The 21,555-nt window shown below is 41.6% G+C and overlaps 1 protein-coding gene across 2 annotated transcripts; it reads right to left on the bottom strand.

The window, feature by feature from the left end:
* Window positions 1–1,108: 1,108 nt before the first annotated feature.
* Window positions 1,109–19,786, bottom strand: LOC109139570 (sulfotransferase family cytosolic 2B member 1). 2 transcript variants are annotated; one of them, XM_019263499.2, is made up of 6 exons: window positions 19,549–19,786; window positions 6,732–6,943; window positions 2,545–2,671; window positions 2,206–2,300; window positions 1,905–2,085; window positions 1,109–1,372 (listed from the first exon to the last, which is right to left on the bottom strand). In XM_019263499.2, exons 1-6 carry the CDS (start codon window positions 19,685–19,687, stop codon window positions 1,263–1,265), a joined length of 864 nt encoding a protein of 287 aa, XP_019119044.2. In that variant the 5' UTR covers window positions 19,688–19,786; the 3' UTR covers window positions 1,109–1,262. The 2 variants fall into 2 exon arrangements, with proteins under 2 accessions (XP_019119044.2, XP_027145376.1); XM_027289575.1 differs by lacking the exon at window positions 19,549–19,786 and adding an exon at window positions 7,419–7,582.
* Window positions 19,787–21,555: the final 1,769 nt, after the last annotated feature.

Raw genomic sequence — 21,555 nt, 5'->3', positions numbered from 1 at the left:
TTGTGATGGTACATGACCTCTGGTAAAACTATTATAAGTATTATGATAAAAAAGTGAACACCTTCAACTCAGAGGCTAAAAACTCCTTCTTTCAGTCAAAGTATCCAGAGTTAACGTGACATTAATTAGGCTAATAATAGATTTTGAAAGAAAGCTCTTCTCATGATAAGGTAAATGTTAGTATTCCAGATAATCTCTTCTGCTTCCATAAACTCATGAATCACACAACACTTTTAAAGGTCCATTGTGTAAGATTTAGGTATATTTATTGGCAGAAAAAAATTTAAAGATTAATTAATTATGATCTGTAATTAATTGATCTAATTAATCTCTTTTAATCTCACCTAAAAACTGCTGAGAAAAGCCCTCAACTTGAGGTATTTGCTATTTAGATTCATTGCATAATTGTGGCATATCAAAACTTTGATAAATAAAAAAAAAGTGGCATTATAAAGTCATTTATTGTCTTTAACAGATTTGAACAGATGCAGTCCTAGCCATTTACATTCCACTGTATTTGAGGCTAGTCCCAAGTGCTGCCTGCAACCTTTAGTTTCCACCTTTTGTCAATCTCCAAATAATTAGAAAAATATAAAAATAAAATAAAACATCAGGTCTATATAACCCCTCATCTTCCACTATGTGTATTGGCCTACAGTTCATTGCTATTCACTTGGCAAGAACATTTGTCAGCCTGTCGGTCGCTCATACACAGGGTGTTCTCAGGTTTAGTTTGGCAAAGAGCTTTGCTATGGCTCGCTGAATTCTAACGTTTACGCTGCTAACGTTAGCTGTGGCTGCACTCGCAACTTTTGATGTGGTAGGCTAAACTTGAGCTGCTTCGGTGGTAAGCAAACTCCTTACAAAGAAGGCATATCACTCTACCTGTATCAATGGTGCCGTTGGGGCGTTTGTGAAATGTAAATTTCCCATCTATTGGACCAACAACTCTCACATGCTCCCCCATTTTCACATCTCCTCTCCGCTACTCACCACTCCTCACCTTGCCCTCAAGGATCCCAAACACAATGACAGCCAATCAATGTCCACTTCAGGCTGTGACTGACCATTGTTTTCCACCCTCAACAACTGAAGCACAAGAAGCCCAACACATTAAAACGGATTTTATAAAAAGGCAACTTGCATACAGAAACAGTAAAGTTAGAGATTAAAAATGAGATTAACGCGATTAAAAAACATAACATGCTAAATATGACTGTAATTAATTATTCGCAATTAACACGATAATTTGACACCCCTATTTAATCCCATGCAAATTTGTATTTGACATCTTTCATTTTGTCTTTGTAAACAGCATCAAAGTACTCTGCTTCTGCCACAGTTAGTTGGTTTTTCCAGTCTCCAGCAATTCCTGAAACAAAAGAACACTTAATGAAATTGAAGAAATGGTGTGTGAAAATTGTATCCTTATTTTCATTTTACAATTGTGAGACTCCTATCTAGAAATACACTATGAGATTTACTGCTGTGTGTACAGTAGTACTGTATGTTTCCATTGAAATTATTTAGTGTATTGAGCTCTATTGTACAGAAGCACCAAGCAGTAATGCATTCATACATTTTATTTCCTTTGTTTATCACTGTAATTTAATTTGGTTTCTCAAGATCTCAAGCTATTATCCTGTGATAACGGACTAATTTTCCAAAGATTCCAAAGATAACAAAACATTGTTTTTTTAAGATAATAACATAAATAATTTGACAGAACATGTATTATTTCGAGATAATGAGAAAAATAACTTGAAAACAAATTAAATTAGGTCATTATCACAAGAATCGGAGGACATAAAATGAAATAAAACCGCTTATGGCTTCTGTACTATTGATAACAATAACAGTGGAGATGACAACATACTGCATATGAATTATTTTTTTAAACAAACCTTTCCTGAGAAATTCAGACTTTGTCTGGTCCATGAATTCACGAGGAACTGTAGAGTAGTTGGACATTTTGTTCTGCTTCATGTTCTTGAACAAACATCGGTCTGCTATCTTCTCCATCACCTCAGTGTCCAGAGGTTTCTCCAAGAACTGAGCGATTCTGGCCACAGAGTCCTTCAGGTCCTGCACCACAGAGAAACACACATCATATCATATTCCTGCAATAGTTCTCACAGTATGACCATGTATTCTTGTGATGTCAAAATAGATTTTCAGTTTTTGCGGATTAGTTCTCAATCTCACCATTATCATCTCTTCATAGGAGATATACATTATGCGATCTTTATCTTCAGCATTCAGCCAGCTCTTTACATGATCAAACCAGGAGCCAAACGTAACTAGAAGGAAAATAAAGTCAGAAGTATTCAGTTATAATGACTAAATTCAAACTTTATTATTAATATTTATTCTTTAGTGTTGAACTTTATGGTCTTTGAACATCACCCATGTTAATTAAAGTTGTTAGAAGGTCAAAGACCACAGCCATTGCATAAAATGTAGTTCAGATGGAGGTTCCTCTCCTTAACTGTGATTGTGTGTTGTATTATAAATAAATACTGCACACTGAACAGTGAGAACAACCTTTTCCATCAAGGAACTTGTGGAGGAACTCGCTCTGTGGACCTGGGTTTACCAGAAAGGATGCCATCCCATAATAGTGAAAGGAAGATGTAAACACATCTTTGGGGTTTCTCATCACATAGATGACCTGCAGGGATGATAATGACATTCATTAATCATCTATGGAGCTTTCAGCACTCAACCCTTTTCAGCCTCCAACATACAATGTGTGACATTTTACATTGTTCGTGCTTTGCTTTCATTTTGCTAAAACACTTTGTCTACTCACTGCATAACAACCGCAAGTGAAAAACCACCTACAACCAGGAAGATGGGAGGAGTCTAGCATCACAGGGGAAGTGATATAAGGACCAGGGTGTGTTTTGTTAGGTCCTTTGTTCCTGTCTGCCATGCTGCCACATGAGTGAGTTGATGTATTTCAGTTTGAGATTGTTTATTTGTCCTTTCAGTTATACCTAAGGTTATGCATCCTAATTTTGTGTATTTCTTTTGAACAGATCAAACGTATTGTTGTTATCAACAAAGACTTGAGATCTCTGTAACTCTGAGTGGATGCATTAATAAGTGTGTCGATTTATGTTTGTTTATTGTACAGATAATCATCTTTCCCTACCATCTAACCAACTACCTAAACTCAAAAATAAACGGTTAAATGGCCTTTTGGATCCTGTGTGTTTAAATGTGCACCCCAGCTAGAAACTCCATGGTCCAGTCAAATTCATCCTCCACCACAAGTAACCTTTGAAATATATAGCCCTTTAACATGGTCCTTCGAGCTGGATCGAGTTTCTAAACTGTATATGGATTCAAGAGGAAGACCGCAGCGAGAGAGGAGGTCCCCTGTTTACCTCCAAGATTGTGATGGAGCAACCCGCTCATCACCACCACCAGAGACTGCTTTATTAAGGCAAGAAATGGCCGATTTGAAAAGCGTGGTTAATGAGCTTAGAGAGAGACTCGAGCAATTACTCGAGTAATTCAGAAGCTGACGAGGCACAAAGTTGTGATGAACCACGTCATAGAGAAACTGAGCAGTGCCCCCCTTGTAATCAAGAGACATATATCCCCTAAAGTAAAGCGCGTTCAGATCCTACACTTTAAAGTCTGTGCATGTAGCAGAGAGTGGTGGGATTTTTCAGTCAGTACAAACACTGCCATCCCATGTGTGCCGACCCCAGTATGCCATCGCAGAGTTAATAAAGACTGGGCACAAACCTCTCACAACTTTAGCACAACCTGCTAATAGAAGCAACGAGAATTTATATTCTGCACCTCCCAGCCAAGCGCCCTCAGTTTCTGCACCTACCAGTCAAGGGCCCTCAGCCCAACTACCAGTCACTGAACCACTTTCAGTCCCGGCACCTTTTAGTGAAGCTATGCCTACCAACGTCTATTTCAGCCAACAGTCTTCAGCCCCTCTGCCTATCATCCAAGCACAATATGCCCAAGTAGCCTCTAGGCCAGTACCTTCAGTGCATCTTAGTCAACAGCCTGGAGCCTATGATTATTATAGCCAAGTGCCACAAGCCCCTGTGCATTCTAGTCAAGTGCCAGGAGCCCATGCACAGCCTAGATATTTACCTCATTTCCAAGCACCACTAGCCTCTGTTCAGTCAACTCATGGGCTTTTAACCCATGCTGCCCAAATCCCCACTCATGTTCACCCAGTTCAACACGCATATCCACCTCTGCCTGCAGCCCTATCTCAGCCTCCCCCCACCTCCACACAACAACCATCAGTCCCAGAATGGCAGCAGCAACCGGTTGAAAGCTACAACCGACATACAAACTACGACTACAAAGATACGCTTCACGCATTGAAGGACCCTCATTCCCTAACTTCATACACAAGGATCCCCATGAGTTCGCAATGTTAAAGATGGCCCTCCATAACCTTTTACCCCCTGAAGAAGCGGAAGTATACAAATACCATATCCTGTTAGATCACCTTCACCTGAGTTCAGCCCGTCATATAGCCCTTTCCTATGCTCATGACCCACATCCTTATACCATGGCTCTAGCAGCCTTAGAGCAGCAGTACTGCCAGCTACATCACCTTGCACTGGGAGAAATACAAATACCCAAAAGTCCCCGTGGTAATGCCTATAGTTTCCATACGTTTGCAGTGAGAGTCAGATCCATGGTGGGTATGTTGCAATCTTTAGGGCCAGCAGGAGCATCAGATCTTGCATGCGCATCACACGTTCAACGTCTGTTAAGCAAATTAACAGCTGAATCTGTTGCCAACTATGCAAGACACGCTCGTGCAGCTCACCCAACTGTCCATTATAATCTAGTGGACTTCTCACTATGGCTCCAAGGAGAAGCAGAGTGCCAAGCAGTCGCAGCCCAGGATGCAAAGTTTCAAACAGACACCCCTCAATACCCAAGAAGAGAACACAGTCTGAGACCAAAGTTTACCCCATCATCGACTACCATACTCCACGGTGCTAGTCCCAAAGCTGCTGCACAAGCCACAACTGCTGGAGATAAGGCCAGAACTAAACCCAAATTTTCATGCCCCTATTGTCAGTCCCCAAATCATTCACTGACTTACTGCGAAAGGCTGAAGGAATTAAGTACAGAGAGAGTCGCAAGATGTATCAAAGAGCAAGGACGATGCTGGAGGTGTGGAAGGTCGCATTTAGCAGCAACTTGTGACCTGAAGAAGCCCTGTCCGAAATGCAACGGTAAACACTTGGGAGTTCTGCATGATGTAAATAAACAACCTACTGCCTCTAAAGTACTCTACATGAACCCTCAAAGTAGTTCCCCCAAAGTCCTGCTTAAAGTAGTAAAAGTTAAATTGAGTAATTAGAACCACACCCTCGAGACCTATGCAATCTTGGACGATGGCTCAGAGCGTACCATCATATTGCCTTCAGCCGCGAAGAACCTAGAGTTAGACGGGGCGGCTGAGAAACTTGACCTGCGTACACCACAAGCAGTTCTTAAGTACTAGATCTGTCAGCAATATAACACTTTGAAACCCAATCATGTTACTATCACTTGTTACCAATGAACCTGCGGAATTTCCAGACAGGTGTTTTTCTAAGCATTCTACAGTGTTCAGTCTTTTGTTTTCCCTCTCTAATGTTTTGGAGAGCATGTTGCCGGCATCAAATTCTGAATGAATCTATATTCACAAAAAGAAGTCAAATCAGTTTGAACATTAAATCTTTCTACGGTATCAGAGATAGATTAGAAGGGAGATGACAAGTTAGTTCCTGTATCTGTGTCACGTGGGTTTAGACACTGCCACACTTAAGGAGACCAGCAAGAGGTCCTCAGTTTATTCACTCTAAGATCTGCCCTACACCAACCACCAATCCAGGCGTTCATGGATGACTTGACAATCACAACAGAGTCATTCCCAGGCTGCAGGTGGATCCTGCAAGAGCTTGAGAAGCTGATGGAGTGTGCCCAAATGAGTTTCAAACCAGCAAAAGTCAAACACCATGATGCTGAGAAGAGGAAAGGTAGATGATAGGTTCTGGCCAACCATTCTAAATATCACTGAGAAGCCAGTGAAGTTTTGGCAAGGTTTTTGACAGCTCCTTGAGCGATGCGGCATCCATTCAGGTAGCCTGCACAGATTTGGATGGCTGGCTGAAAGCTGTGGGCCAGGAAAATTTAAAGCATGGCTCTGCCAGCATGGGATACTACCCAGAATCCTGTGGCCGCTCCTGGTCCATGAAGTGCCCATATCAACAGTGCAGACACTGGGGCGGAAGGTCAGCAGTCGCCTACATTTATTATACATATCAGACTTTCACATAGTGAAATGTATCTCTGTAAACTCATGTAAAAATAATAGGGTAGTAGTGCAAAACACTACTCTACTACCCTTCTTGTGAATATCATAAAGGGACTAAGACTTGTGTTGTAAAACCCTGTATTAGAGAATGATAAATAAATGAACCTTGTACCTTGACTTCTTTTGCCCTCCTATTAAACACTGGATAGTATTAAACCAATGTCTGTAGATTTGTAAACCAATTTCCCTGTAAGGGACAATAAAGATATTTTGAACTTTGTACATTGTACCTTGTAGAAGTAACACATGTTCAGGCCTCTAAACTCAGAACTCCAAGGTGGCTGCTGTATATCACAGAACCATATTAAACTTTTTGCCTTGAATGCCTTAATGATCCATGACAAATACTATATGGCTTATATGGGTTTACCTTTGGCTTTATTTCAGAGAACGATGGTGGCATCATGGCGTATTGGAAGTGTGTAGATAGGATACGTGGAGACGGTCTTTGTTCAAGATTAAGTTTGCAGGTGTTATCCACCTCCAGCCAGGGAACACGGCGCCAGTTAGGAAGAGTCTCAACAGAAGCTGGATCTCCTCCACTCATGATCAGAGGGACAATCTCCTGCATCCAAGTCGTACCTGAACAAAGAAAACAAGGTTTTATGAAATTTGCATTCACATTCTCAGCCCTTGTAAGACTCTCCTCAGTGAAATCACTAAAAAAGCTTTGTCCCAGGTACACCATACACAAGATGTTATCACTGCTGTTAATTATTTCTAATTAATTAATTGTGAGAGTATCATGTATACACACTGATTCCTTGTTTAATTATTTCTAAAAATCACATTTCATCTGCGCAACAACAACTATATTAAAATGTCCATCTTCACAGCAGAAATAAACATGTTTACAGCCTGGTGCAAAAAACTGTTTGGTCTCTATAGCTAATTTCCTCCAGGATGTTTTCTTATTTTATAATAACTGAGGATTCTTGTATGTAATAAGTGAATAAGTGTTTAAGCTACAGGGTGTAAACAAAAATACAAGGGAAGCCAAAAGACAGGAGAAAAGAAAAAATAAACAAATAAACAAATAAATAAATAATAATGTTACGTGTATAGATTTGTGGGTGTGTGTGTCTCGCTCCCTTTCCTCCCTTTGTTCTTCAGGTGAAAAGAATTGGCTGCCACCTGTGGGCTCCAGAAGAGCTGGGGATTGGCTCATTTTTGTAGATAAGATAGTCAGGCCTTTTGTTTGCTTTTTCTTTTCTCACAGAGAAAAGGTTGAGCTAGCCCCTATTTTTTTGTACTTTGGTTATTTTGTTTGGCACAACCCTGCTGAAGGCAAGTTAAGCAAATCTTGAGCTCGGAATTTAGACTAGAACTGTGGGGGTTATGCCAAACAAAATAAGTACAGAAGAATAAGTACAAAGTACAAAACAAAACCAAACAAAAGGCCTGACTATCTTATCTACAAAAATATCTGAAAAGAATAAAAATACACCAGAGGCAACAACCCATAACCTAGTGTGATGACAACTACTTTCTGTGCACAGATGTATAGGGTACCCAGTCTTACCTCAGTTCTAGAGACCTGTAAAGCTGTGGCAAATACCATCCTTGTAAAGGTCTTTAAAACATTTCAGGCCCTTATTATGCCATGCAAAAAAGGTTGAATCTGTAAATGCAGGTCGAAATAAATGATTCCTCAATAATTGAGTTAAAGTAGATGCTGACTTCAATTTGAAGTGCCTCCTAAATTGATAACAAATTTTAAGTGTGGAGCGAACCACTTGGTTATTTGTAAAGCCAGAGAGCTTGGATGGAATAGCAGAGGTAAGTAAAGCAGTTAGGGAGGATGAAACACATGACTGCGCCTCGAAATCACACCATGGCAGATCAACTGATTTCAACGAAAATTAAACCTTGTGGATATGTGCTGCCCAATAATACAATTGAAATTTTGGAAGTGACAATCCACCATTGAATTTACATCTCTGTAAAGTGTGGATCCTGAATGCCTTTCCACACCATAAGAAGTGAGAAATAGTTTGACCAATTGTTTTAAAGAACTGCTTTGGGAGGAAAAGTAGAGACAGTGGAACAAAAATGTTAATTTTGACTGCATTAATTCTTCTAATTAATGAGAGAGGTAAGCTTCCCCATCTTTGGAGGTCAGATTTCATTTCAGACATTAAAGACAGCAAATTGCAGAAAAAAGAGAGTTTAGCGTTCTGGTTACATTGATCTCTAGATATTTAAAGCCAGACAGACTAAATTTAAAAAGAATGTCAGACTGTTTGAGCTGTTATGCTAAAGCATTGACAGGGTAGCATTCACTTTTAGAGATATTTACTTTGTAGCCTGAGAATGATCCAAATCTCTGAAAAGTAGATAAAATTGTTGGGATGGAAAGGACAGGATCTGAGATCTGACATACAGCAATAAATCATCAGCATAAAGTGATAACTTAAATTCTGTGCCCAATTGTGAAATCCCAGTAAAAATGGAAGAGGACCTCAGAAAGATTGACAAGGGCTCTATAGCTAGTGCAAACAATAGGAGAGATAAAGAACATCCCTGCCTTGTGCCACGGGCAAGACTGAAAAAACTGGAAAACAGTCCTGAATAATGTGAGCAACTGGCTGGGAAGTGACATACCGTTATCTCCCAGGTTGTGTCTACAGGGGACAGAAGCCAAATACAAAACATATCAAGTGGATAATTCTCTGTAATCATGGCAGGGACTACAACGGCTGCCAGGGCAATACTGAAACTGTGGAAAACACCTAAACCCCCTGAACTAAGAGTGGATAAACATCATGGTCAAAACAGCTTCATATGAAGTTATGTGTCATGGTCCAGGCTGCCATGGCTACATTCTCCTCTTCCTCCTCCCTCCCTCTGTGTCTTTGTTTTGTTTTTTCCCTGTCTGTCAGGTGGGTGTGGTTCGGAGGTGTGGTCTTCTGCTCCCAGGACTCTGCTCAGCTGCAAACCATCATGTCATCACCAACTACTCAAGAACTCCCAGTTCCTTTTGTTCTGTGCCAGATTATACCGTTCCTCACTGGTATGTTGTATACTACAGGCCCAAACTAGTTTATGGTTGCCCTTAGTGCCTAGCATCTTGCCAGTACCGGTACTGACCGTATTTTTGTCTGCTTTTCCTCCAGGAACTCTGCCAAGCCTGCCACCTCAGCCACACACCACCTGCAGCTCTCCACTGCCTTCCGACCAGCCAGCCCAGCTATTTTGCCATTTCTCTGCTGCACAATAAATACCCACCTTCACCCCCATTCAGCCTCTGAATCTATACTTGGTCCACAGTAACCACACCAGACCACGTAACAGGATAATCTGGCCAGCATGGACCAATTGGATTCTGATACAATCCAGCAAGCTCTGACTTCCCGAGCACAACAAATTGGACGTCACGAACAAACCCTGCAGGAGATTATGGACACTCTACGTGGACTCACAACCCATGTCACCCAGCTTGGAACAAACTTGTCCCAGGTATCCTCTCTGTTTACTTCCGCTGCTGCCTCCCCCTCGCCTGCTACTCCACCTTCCCCTCATGCACAGTCTCTTGCTGAAGCTCTACATGCTACCAGTGTTACTTCCCAAGAGCCCTTTATCCCCATACCCCAATCTTACTCGGGAGATCTAGGAGTTTGTGGGGCATTTCTGTTGAAATGTGCTTTAGTTTTTGAGCAACAGCCCTCAATTTATGCTACTGATAAGTCACGCATTTCTTTTATTATGGGGCTGTTGACAGGTAAAGCTTCCGAGTGGGCAACAGCAGCATGGAACAGCAACTCACGATCTGTAACTCTTACTCACAGTTTGTCCTAGAAATGAAAAAATTTTTTGATCACCCCGTTCAGGGAAAAGAAGCAGGACAGCGCTTTTTATCAGTTGCTCAGTATGCACTGGATTTTCGTATTTTGGCTGCTGAGAGTGGGTGGGATCAAACCTCTTTGCAGGGGGTCTTTTTCCATGGGTTGAGTGATTATGTGAAGGATGAGTTAGCTGCTAGGGATGAGACAGAAAATTGAGAATCACTTATCTCCCTTGCCATTCGCTTAGATAACCGCCTTAGAGAGCGGCGGAGGTCACTTCCTAGCCCACAGCACTGTACGGCCAAAAGACGGGGCTCATCAGTAACACAGAGGTCCCTGATGAGCCACACCACTACTTCTAAAGCGACCTCTAATCCACGGGTTCAACTTCAGTCCACTCTGATCCATAATGGTGAGTCATTCCCCATCATTTCTTTAGTTGATTGTGGTTCAGATGATAATTTCATATCCTCCTTTGTGTCACAAGCTGGCATCCCCATAAAGCCCATCATCCCCCTGAGACAGTTGATGCTGTAGATGGTAGTCTACTTGCTCACGTCACTCACTGCACAGTCCCAGTAACATTAATCTTGTTGGGTAACCACAGAGAAACCATAAAATGATTTATCTTCCAATGCTCCTATAGTTCTTGGCCTCCCCTGGTTGAAACTGCACAACCCTCACATTGATTGGTCACGTAATGAAATAGTAAACTGGAGCATCTTTTGTCATTCAAACTGTCTTCGTTCGGCCCTGCCGTCTTGTCATGCTCCCCCTCCTCCCCTTCCAGAACCTCCAGATTTATCCCTGGTGCCCATTGATTATCATGACTTGGGTGAGGTTTTCAGTAAAGACAAGGCCCACTCTCTCCCACCACATAGACCATATGACTGCGCTATAAATCTGCTTCCAGGGGCCCCACTACCCTCTAGCCGTCTTTATAGCTTATCATGTCTGGAAAGAGAGGAGTACATCCATGACTCACTTGCCTCGGGCATCTTCTTCACCCGTCGGGGCTGGGTTTTTCTTTATGGTGAAGAAGGATAAGTCGCTGCGTCCTTGCATTGTTTTTCGTGGTCTCAATGACATAACCATCAAGAATAAATATCCCTTACCCCTCACTGACTCTGCCTTTGAACCACTACACCAAGCCACTATCTTCACCAAGCTGGACCTCCGTAACGCATACCACCTGATCAGGATAAATACCCCCCTCTGCCATTTTGAGTACCTGGTCATGCCTTAACTAATGCCCCAGCAGTTTTTCAAGCCCTTGTCAATGATGTTCTGAGAGACATGCTTAATAAGTTCATTTTTGTTTACTTGGATGACATCTTGATTTTCTCCCGCAACCTCAGGGAACACACCCAGCATGTCCGTCTGGTCCTCAAGAGACTGTTGGAAAACAAACTTTTCGTCAAGACAGAGAAGTGTGAATTTCATGTTGCCTCAGTCAGTTTCCTAGGCTTCATCATTGAACAGGGGCAAATGAAGGGGCAAATGAAGGAAGATCCAGCTGAGATCCAAGTGGTAACTGATTGGCCAACCCCCACAACCTGAAAGCAGCTGCAGCGCTCCCTCGCCTTTGCCAACTTTTACAGACGCTTCATACAAAATTACAGCAGAGTGGCAGCACCTCTCACCCAACTCACATCAACCTCCTCCTCCTTCTCCTGGACTCCTGAGGCAGAAACTGCATTCACCCGACTGAAACATCTGTTCACCACTGCCCCTGTTCTCATGCACCCAGACCCTCAGCTCCAATTTGTAGTGGAGGTTGACGCCTCTGATGTTAGAGTTGGGGCTGTTCTTTCCCAGCTTTCCCCCAAGGACAACAAACTGCATCCCTGCGCCTTCTTTTCCCATCGCCTTTCCCCAGCAGAGAGAAACTATGATGTAGGCAATCGAGAGCAACACCCATTCATAGTGTGGACAGATCACAAAAAATCTGTCCTACCTTCATTCTGCCAGGAGACTGAACTCACGTCAAGCCCGTTGAGCTTTGTTCCTAGGAAGGTTCAAGTTCACTCTTACATACCGGCCTGGTTCCAGAAATGTTAAACCTGATGCCCTATCACGAATTTTTGCCTCAGATACAACCACAATGAACCCGGATATGATCCTCCCTCCTAACTGTGTGATTGCTGCTGCTCATTGGGACATTGAGAGGGTGGTCCGAGAAGCTCAGCGCACAGAACCAGATCCAGGTAACGGCCCACCTAACCGCCTTTTTGTCCCCAATTCAGCACACTCTCAGGTCCTTCAGTGGGGGCATTCGACCAAGTTGTCCTGCCATCCAGGTATTCATCGCACTCTTGCATTCATTAAGCAAAGACTCTGGTGGCCCACCATCAGTCAAGATACCAGGGCTTTTGTGTCTGCATGTAATGTGTGTGCCCGCAGCAAGCCGTCTCACCAACCACCCGCTGGCCTCCTACACCCGCTTCCGATCCCGTCTCGTCCCTGGTCCCATATAGCAGTGGATTTTGTCACAGGTCTGCCACTGTCTTATGGTAACACCACCATACTCACCATCGTTGACCGCTTTTCCAAAGCAGTTCACTTTGTCCCGTTACCTAAACTGCCCTCTGCTCTAGAAACGGCCAATCTTCTCGTACAGCAGGGGTGTCCAAACTGTTCCACAAAGTGCCAGTGTGGCTGCAGATTTTTGTTCCAACCAACCACCTCTGCTGCCCGGAATCAACAGCTGGCCAATCATCGCCGTGTTCCAGCCCCTGTCTATCAGCCTGGTCAGAAGGTTTGGCTCTCCTCACGTGACCTCCCCCTCCAGGTTGACTCACTTAAGTTGGCTCCCAGATACATAGGACCATATGAGATTGAGAGAGTCATTAACCCATCTGTTGTCCGGCTCAAGCTCCCCTAGGCTTTGAATGTCCATCCTACTTTACACGTATCTCTGCTCAAGCCCGATTCCACCAGTCCTCTGAACCTTAACCTTGAGCTTATTAAGGCATGGATGGCTTTCTCAAGGTCGTGGCGGCTTAAAAACACTTTAACTTTGGCTAGGAGACGCAACTGGAAGAAACTCGTCCTGACAACGTTGTTGATGTGTTTGTCAAACCTGAGGTGACTGTCACTCCCAGGTTTCTGACGGTTGAATTTAGCTTAGAAGACAGGGTGCCGAGGCCAGCCATCACAGTATCCCCAAACACAATACATTCAGTTTTGTCATCATTTAAATGAAGAAAATTTCGGGCCAACCACTGCTTAATATCAGTAATACAATCAAACAAAGAACATTGACCATTACTGTTTGGCTTCACTGGCAGACAGATTTGTAAGTTGTCTGCATAACATTGAAGAGAAAGGTTGTGCCTGGCTATAATTGACCCAAGTGGTAACATGTACAATGAGAAGAGTATAGGGCCAAGAATAGATTCTTGTAGAACTCCACAGGAGAGAGGGGCAATGGAAGAGGACAGGTCACCAACCATAACGGAGAAGGTTCTACCGGATAAGTATGACGTAAACAACTTCAATACAGTGCTGTGGATGCCAACATAATAACTTAGACGTGACAGGAGGACTGCGTGGTCCACCGTGTCAAAGGCTGCTGTGAGGTCAAGAAGCACTAGGACAACAGGGCACTTGGCATCCATGGACAGAGCAATGTCATTGTGCACCTTTAACAGTGCAGACTCGGTGCTGTGACGAGATTTTAACCCAGATTGGAACTTCTCAAGAACAGAGTTATCCTCAAGAAAGGACTGTAATTGAATAAAAACAACTTTTTCTAAAACCTTAGAAAGAAAAGGCAGATTAGAGACAGATCTAAAATTTGATAAAACTTAGGGGTCAAGATTAGGTTTTTTAAGAAGAGGCCTGACCACAGCATGTTTAAAGGCAGCTGGGACAGTTCCTAATCTAAGGCAGGAGTTAATAAAAACCAGGAGACTGGGCCCCAAAGTATTAAAAACCATTTTCAACAATTTGGCCGGGACAATATCCAATAGGCAAGTTGTAGGTTTCAGAGATTTCTACTACGTCACAGAGAGAAGAGAGGGAAACCAGCTCAAACTGATCAAACACAGCAGGACGAGCTGGAGCAACAGGCAGATCCTTATTACTACTCGTAATGACACTCACATTAGTGTCTTTTCTGACAGAATCCACTTTGTCAACAAAATAATGAAGAAAATTCTCACAAGTGGCTATTGATACATCGGTCACAGCATAAGTGCATGGGTTAACAACAGCGTTAATTGTAGCAAATATTTCATTTCGCTTCACGTACTGTACTCTGATAATCAGAGAGACAGTCCCTTAATATTTCTAGAGACACATGCAGTTTGTCCTTCTTCAATCTGCGTTCCGCCTGCCTGCAACGTTGCCTGATAGCACGGGTGGTGTCGTTCAACCAGGGGTCCAATCTTGGCTTGGCAGATTTTTGCCTAAAAGGGGCAATAGTCCAGAATCCCGGCACAGGTAGAGTGGAAGGAGGAGAGAAAATGATCAGGACAGAGCGGGGAAGCCAAGCCATTCCAGGGAAAAGACTGTGAGTCATTAAAGGCAGCAGTGAATTGATCGGCTGTGAAGGGGGTGATGATACGCCGCTGACAGGATGGAGCCTGAGGTTTACTGACCGGTTGGGGGGCTAACACTTCGAACACAATGGGGAGATGATCTGAGATTGTGGTCTTAGAAATCTCTTTAATGGAAACTGAGAGCCCAAAGGAAATAACAAGGTCCAATATGTGCCCAAGATGGTGCGTTGGTTTATCGACGGATTGCGTTAAAAAGACGGATTAAGTTAAAAGTTGCCAACAGGCTTTTGAAGTCAGTGGCGAATTGGTCAGATGGGAAACCAATGTGAACATTGAAATCCCCACATATCAGGATCTTGTCACATTTTGGGAGAATGTTAGCCAGAAATTCAGTGAACTCATGAATAAAGCCCTTATTATATTTTGGAGGGCGATAGAAGAATAGAAGGATAAAAGTCTTATTTGCAACGGATCTGGTATTGATGAGAGACATGCGAACCAAACGCCGGTCCGTCTGTTGGGAGGCCCGGTTAACCGGACGGAGATTCTCCAGTGTGCGGCCCCGGCACGGCTGGCAGCAGCCATCGGTAGGGGTAATCCACGGAGCCTCGGATGTCGTATCCGGCGTAATCACTGGAGAGACCAAACAGCGGATGGCGAGCATTGTACGTGGAGGACGAGGCCAGGTGAGCTTTCAGCCGGCATATCACTCCACCTCTCTTTCCTCGTCTTCTGCGACGGCTGTTGCGTGGCAACATTTGTTTTAGGGATCCAACTTCTGCAAACCTAGCAACATTTGGCAACAAGGCACTAATCCAGTCCAAGTTAAACTGAGAACCACTGAAGAGTGAAAAGAAAAAGAGAACAAGACACAGCCCAAAACGTATCCCTGGTATCTCACAGAGCTGGCGCCGGACATCATTAAAGGCGGCTCGTGCACGAGCTTCGGCTGGAGAGTACGATGAGCGCGGTCCACGAGAGGCTCCTTCTGGAGCTCCAGTGCCTCCTTGAGCAGAGTGGAAATAGCTGTAGCAGTAGAAGAGGTGGAAAAATCCTCAGGAATTCCCACCAACCGTATGTTATTGCGCCGAGATCGCGCCTCCAAATCCTGGCATTTATTGTCCAGTCTTATCAGTTCTGTTGATAGATGCGCAACTTTAGCTTGTAAGGTAGTGATGTCGTCAGTGCAGGAGGAAAGCGATGTTTCCATTTCACCAACAGTGCCCTTCAGAGCGCACACATCAGACTGGATGTTTGTAATGCTGTCAGATAACTTCGACTTCACTGCCCATAGCTCAGTCTTGATGTTTGACAAATTCTCGGTCAAGGCCGCTTGATGCTCGGTTTTGAAAATAGCCGCCAGCAGGTCGGCCTTAAAGCCGGGGCAAGGAGTGCCGCCTGCGGCTCTGTTCGAGCAGGAGGGGGAGCCATTATGAGGAGCGGTTGCAGCGGGCGGAGTAGGCCGCGGTTGTTGTGTAGGTGGTTTAGCTTTTGGAGGCATTTTGATCGGTAAAAGGTCGGCGTTGAGTTGAGATTATGGTGGTGGGGAAAACACACACCGAAAAAAGACGAAAAAAGATACAAAAGTGTGCCTAAAACAGAATTTGTGAAGGTTGTTGCAGGAGCTCAGAGAGGCGTGTCCTACTCCATCAGTCGCTACACCGGAAGTCCCCTTAGGGTGAATTTTTATAGAACTCACCTGTTTAAATTATATTAAGGCTTAAAGTTAAAGTTGACAGGTGGGCGCTATCACAGGTGGCTTATTTGAGAAACCAGGCTTCATTGAACCTGCCTCAGCTCCATTAATGCTGCAGGTCTTTGTCCATTTTTATATTAATGGCTCTAAATCTGTGGGTGACATCTCTATGTCCAGGTTTTTTTTTGTTTGTTTGTTTTTGTTTTTTTACAGTTCATGACAGTCTGTCTAAATATCTTATATTTATAATATACTACACTATATATTTTAAGTCTCATATTTATTACGGAAATTCCCAAGTGTCTACAACAATTAAACAAAATGCAAAAATGTTGGCCGTACAGTCTGCTCTCTTTCTTTGCTTGATATTGCTGCTAACTGCTAACTGTTAAATAGTAACAGTAATAATAGTAACTATGAAGTTTATGGGAAACACATTCTCTGTGGCATTAGTAATTCATATAGCATTAACTAACCCTAGCATACATCTTTACAATTGTTGATAATTCTACCTTTTTTCATGTTAACTGAGAAGAAAGTTTTTTCTCCAGAAATGTCTTGTTTACTCTCTTACATCACTGTACAGCTGGACAATGCAAAAAGCAAACTTGTCATGTTGCTAACAGTTAGCTGCTAATATTAGCCAGCTAACTAAATCCTCATATCCTCATAATAGGAATATGTTTTAAGGCCACCATTAAAAATGACGTTGACAGAATGATGGTTGATTGAATAACACTCATCATGTACACAGTATAATGCTGTAACCTTAACCAGCAAAGCAGCCCAGTCGTATAACACACTGGCTAATATTTAAGACTTAAGGGCCTTAGCGTCGTTACTCCTTAATAGATCATAGGGCAAAATGTGGCTTCTTCCTAAAAACTGCTATAAAAATAATATATAATAATATTTTTTTCCACTTTAAACACGTCAGTCTTTTAGAACTACTTCAGCCTGAAATATACATATCAAATATTAATTATATTTTTTTGGTTTTTAACCCTTTAAATGCCAGTATGTTTACATAGCTATGCTGTTTTTTTATGAAAAAACAAAAAAACAAATAATTTCCATAAAATACATTTCAATGACTAATGGCTAACTATTATTATTAGGCCCTAAGATGGGTCAATGATTGGCAGCAACATTGATTTTGATGCATTGTTATTTTTTTTGCAGTGTCATATTTTTCAAAAACCATCCATTCGTGTTCCTATAGGACAAAACGTGGCTCCTTCCTAAAAACTGCTATAAAATGATATATAATAATATTTTTTTCCACTTTAAACACGTCAGTCTTTTAGAACTACTTCAGCCTGAAATATACATATCAAATATTAATTATATTTTTTTGGTTTTTAACCCTTTAAATGCCAGTATGTTTACATAACTCTGCTGTTTTTTTATGAAAAAAAAAAAAAAAATAAAATAATTTCCAGAAAATACATTTCAATGACTAATGGCTAACTATTATTATTAGGCCCTAAGATGGGTCAATGATTGGCAGCAACATTGATTTTGATGCATTGTTATTTTTTTTGCAGTGTCATATTTTTCAAAAACCATCCATTCGTGTTCCTATAGGACAAAACGTGGCTCCTTCCTAAAAACTGCTATAAAATGATATATAATAATATTTTTTTCCACTTTAAACACGTCAGTCTTTTAGAACTACTTCAGCCTGAAATATACATATCAAATATTAATTATATTTTTTTGGTTTTTAACCCTTTAAATGCCAGTATGTTTACATAACTCTGCTGTTTTTTTATGAAAAAAACAAAAAAACTAAAATAATTTCCAGAAAATACATTTCAATGACTAATGGCTAACTATTATTATTAGGCCCTAAGATGGGTCAATGATTGGCAGCAACATTGATTTTGATGCATTGTTATTTTTTTTGCAGTGTCATATTTTTCAAAAACCATCCATTCGTGTTCCTATAGGACAAAACGTGGCTCCTTCCTAAAAACTGCTATAAAATGATATATAATAATATTTTTTTTCCACTTTAAACACGTCAGTCTTTTAGAACTACTTCAGCCTGAAATATACATATCAAATAATAATTATATTTTTTTGGTTTTTAACCCTTTAAATGCCAGTATGTTTACATAACTCTGCTGTTTTTTTATGAAAAAAACAAAAAAACTAAAATAATTTCCAGAAAATACATTTCAATGACTAATGGCTAACTATTATTATGGCACATACACACACACACACACACACACACACACATACACACACACGCACACACAGACGCTTTTTTTTTTACACACACACCATTATCCAACATCAAAAGCGCACACACTTCTTTCGCAGAAAACAGTAAAACGTGTGAAACTTTGCTGCACGCGCTGAATGGGTAAAATGGCGCCACATGGTGGACAAATATAAAAACTACAAATTTAAAGCCAGTGGTCCAAAATGAAATCTTGACATAAAGGAATGCATTAATTTATGTTAGGATAAACGTGGGATCAAAAAAAGTGTTTTTAATGGTTTTTAATGGGGCACTTTTTGCCACTAGGATCTATTAAGGATGCATTTCTGTTGCTGAGCCATTTTAGGCTTAATAAAGTACTGAGATGACAATTCTAAAAAAACATTAAAAATGATTATCTTTGACCAAATTTTAGCAATTTTCATTCAACACAGCCACATTTAATAAAAAATAAACAAAGCAAATGGCATGAATGGTCCCTAGGATGGCACATACGAATGATCTGCGTGTGTGGATCAAATCATATCATACCAGACAGGGTGGAAAGGATGACTTTGACAAATTTGCCATGAGCTCTTGAACAGCTCTCATGCTTTCGTTTGGCTTAACACTAAAGAACTCATTAGCTTTGTGTCAGGATGAGGATTAGTGGGTATATAATCGTGTAATATAAAAAAAATAATATAAATGCAATGGTTGGATGATTACATCATACAGTACATATTATTTTGATGCTGTGACAAGTGAGCAAGTATTAGGTAATTGCAGAATCCTCAAAGACTTTTCAAACCTCTTGACAGAGAAATATTCCATCCACTGCACAATAAAAACTGATTTTAAGTCTCCTCCCACCACAGGTGATATTTGCTGATTACTAGGTTGACCCTCATGTGCATAGTCTGATTTCAAATCGACAGGACAGCAGTGACTGTGTGTGATTTTTAACACACATTGAACAAACAACTCACCGGACTTTGGATAAGTAGCAATGATGATATCATCTGGGCGAAAAGAAAACTCCTCGTAGTATTTCAGGCTCTGTGGTGTGTACAGATTAGCGGGCATATAGACCCCTTTGTACACTTTGTATATCTCTGTTTCAGTCATCGTTCAAAGCTAGAAACAAGCAGAATCTCTGCAGCTGAAGGTTAATACAGCTCACTATACTCTCTCTCTAAACTATGACCCAGTTTAATCAAGTCAAAGGAAAGGCAGTTTATTGGAATTGGACTGAACAGCTTATTTTGAAATCATTGACCCCTCACGCCATCCAGTGGCATGTCTGGATATATTTGTACTGTATTCATATCACTCCAGTTTTTACTGAAAGTTTTCATTTATTTCTCTAGCTCATTTTTTTCACAACTTTATTAATCCTCCTGGGGGCAATATTTTAGGGCAGGATCTCATAGTCACAAAACACAGAATCTTACTGTATATACAAACAAATAAATTATAAAAGGGGGATAAATGTGGAAATGTCTAAACAATAATTTGATAAATAAACTTGCTAAGCACAATAAAAAACAAGATATAATACAATCAGATAAAGCATATACCAACAGTGAAAATGGTTAAAGGAAAAGACTACAGTAAGTTTTGCAATCGGACTGCAGAAGGACTAAAGGATTCATTGTAAACAGGTAAAGCATAATGCTGTAATGATGGCAACAGACAAATAATGTTTTTATCTCCTATCTATAGTGCAGCTGTTGCAACTAGTGCTTTTAATGCTGACCTAACCTGTTTTTCTTGCCCAACAACATTTCATTGGACTGTTGCCAGAAAAACATTTGGTTGGCATCCACCCCATGTACAAAGGCTCAACAGCGGCCCAGGGTTCGATTCCGACCTGTGGCCCTTTGCTGCATGTCGTTCCCCATCTCTCTCTCTCCCCACATTCCTGTCACTCTTCAAGCTGTCTTTGTCAAAAATAAAGCTTGACAAATACCATTACCAAAATACACATATATACACATTTGAGTACCACTCAAAAGTTTGGCCACACCTTCTCGTTCACTCTATTTTCTTAATTTTTATTATTTTCTACTTTATAGATGAACCCCAAAGAGATCAGAATTATGAAACAACACATGTGGATCTAACAAAAAAGTGTAATCTGTGAAGGTTCTCAGTCGTCCAGGTCATCTTTCTTTGACAAGAAATCTGGTGCAACTGGACTTGGATTCATAATCAGAGAAGCATCTGGACTTTGGTTTGAACTTAAAGACAACTGTGGTATATTTTTAACTACACATGCTTAAGGCAGGATCAGTAGTGTGTCGGGGGCTGCTGGTCCTGTGTCTATTTGTGCTCAATGTAACCACTGTAAGGAAATAACTTTTCTTTAGCTTTTTCTTGAGAGAGGAGAAGAGAAAAGAGGTCAACACTCTATTAATACTTGTAATATATGAAACAACCCTGGACGCCGTCCCACACGTATCGCACACCCGTCTGTTAAGTGTAGAGCAGGCCGTCAAAGTCACATGTACATCAAGACATCACAACAAGAAGCTGCAGCAAACCAGCTTTTGACCACCAGAGGGAGACAAACACACAGCCACAAGTATGGAAAGCTGTCATTGCATTCACAGAGGGTCCTCCAACTTTGAGGGGACGCCACAGCCACCACGTATGAGGTGGCGTCTTTGTTTTCACCAGGAAGCATCACCAAGTCCTGAAGCCCTACATAAGCCAATTAGATGACACTGCAGCGATTCAGATAGGCAACCACCAACCACCAGCAGGTGGCGCTATAGGTGAGTGTGAGTATGAGCATATGTAGGTGTTCAGGCCATGTCCAGCGTCCACCCTATGAGGTTTGGTCAGGATAGGACAATGTATCCACAAGTTATAAGCGACTTTGTGTTTTGTGGCGAGTAGTGGTGAGTCCTCGAACTTTGAGGGGTCAACACGGCCACACTGTTTAGACTTTGGAAAAGTTGTCTATAACTTTTATTGCCCCATGGCTGAAG

This window comes from Larimichthys crocea, chromosome XVI (assembly GCF_000972845.2).
Source record: "Larimichthys crocea isolate SSNF chromosome XVI, L_crocea_2.0, whole genome shotgun sequence".
NCBI lineage: Eukaryota > Metazoa > Chordata > Actinopteri > Sciaenidae > Larimichthys > Larimichthys crocea.
The sequence above is the reverse complement of the archived record's forward strand: the minus strand, read 5'-3'. Positions and strand labels throughout refer to the sequence as shown.

Coding starts and splice junctions, on each gene's coding strand:
- LOC109139570 (XM_019263499.2), bottom strand. CDS start 19,687: ATGACTGAAACAGAGATATACAAAGTGTACAAAGGGGTCTATATGCCC. Junction 2,672..6,731: donor TCTCTGAAATAAAGCCAAAG/GTAAACCCATAT, acceptor TCATCCCTGCAG/GTCATCTATGTGATGAGAAA. Junction 2,301..2,544: donor CAAGTTCCTTGATGGAAAAG/GTTGTTCTCACT, acceptor TTTTCCTTCTAG/TTACGTTTGGCTCCTGGTTT.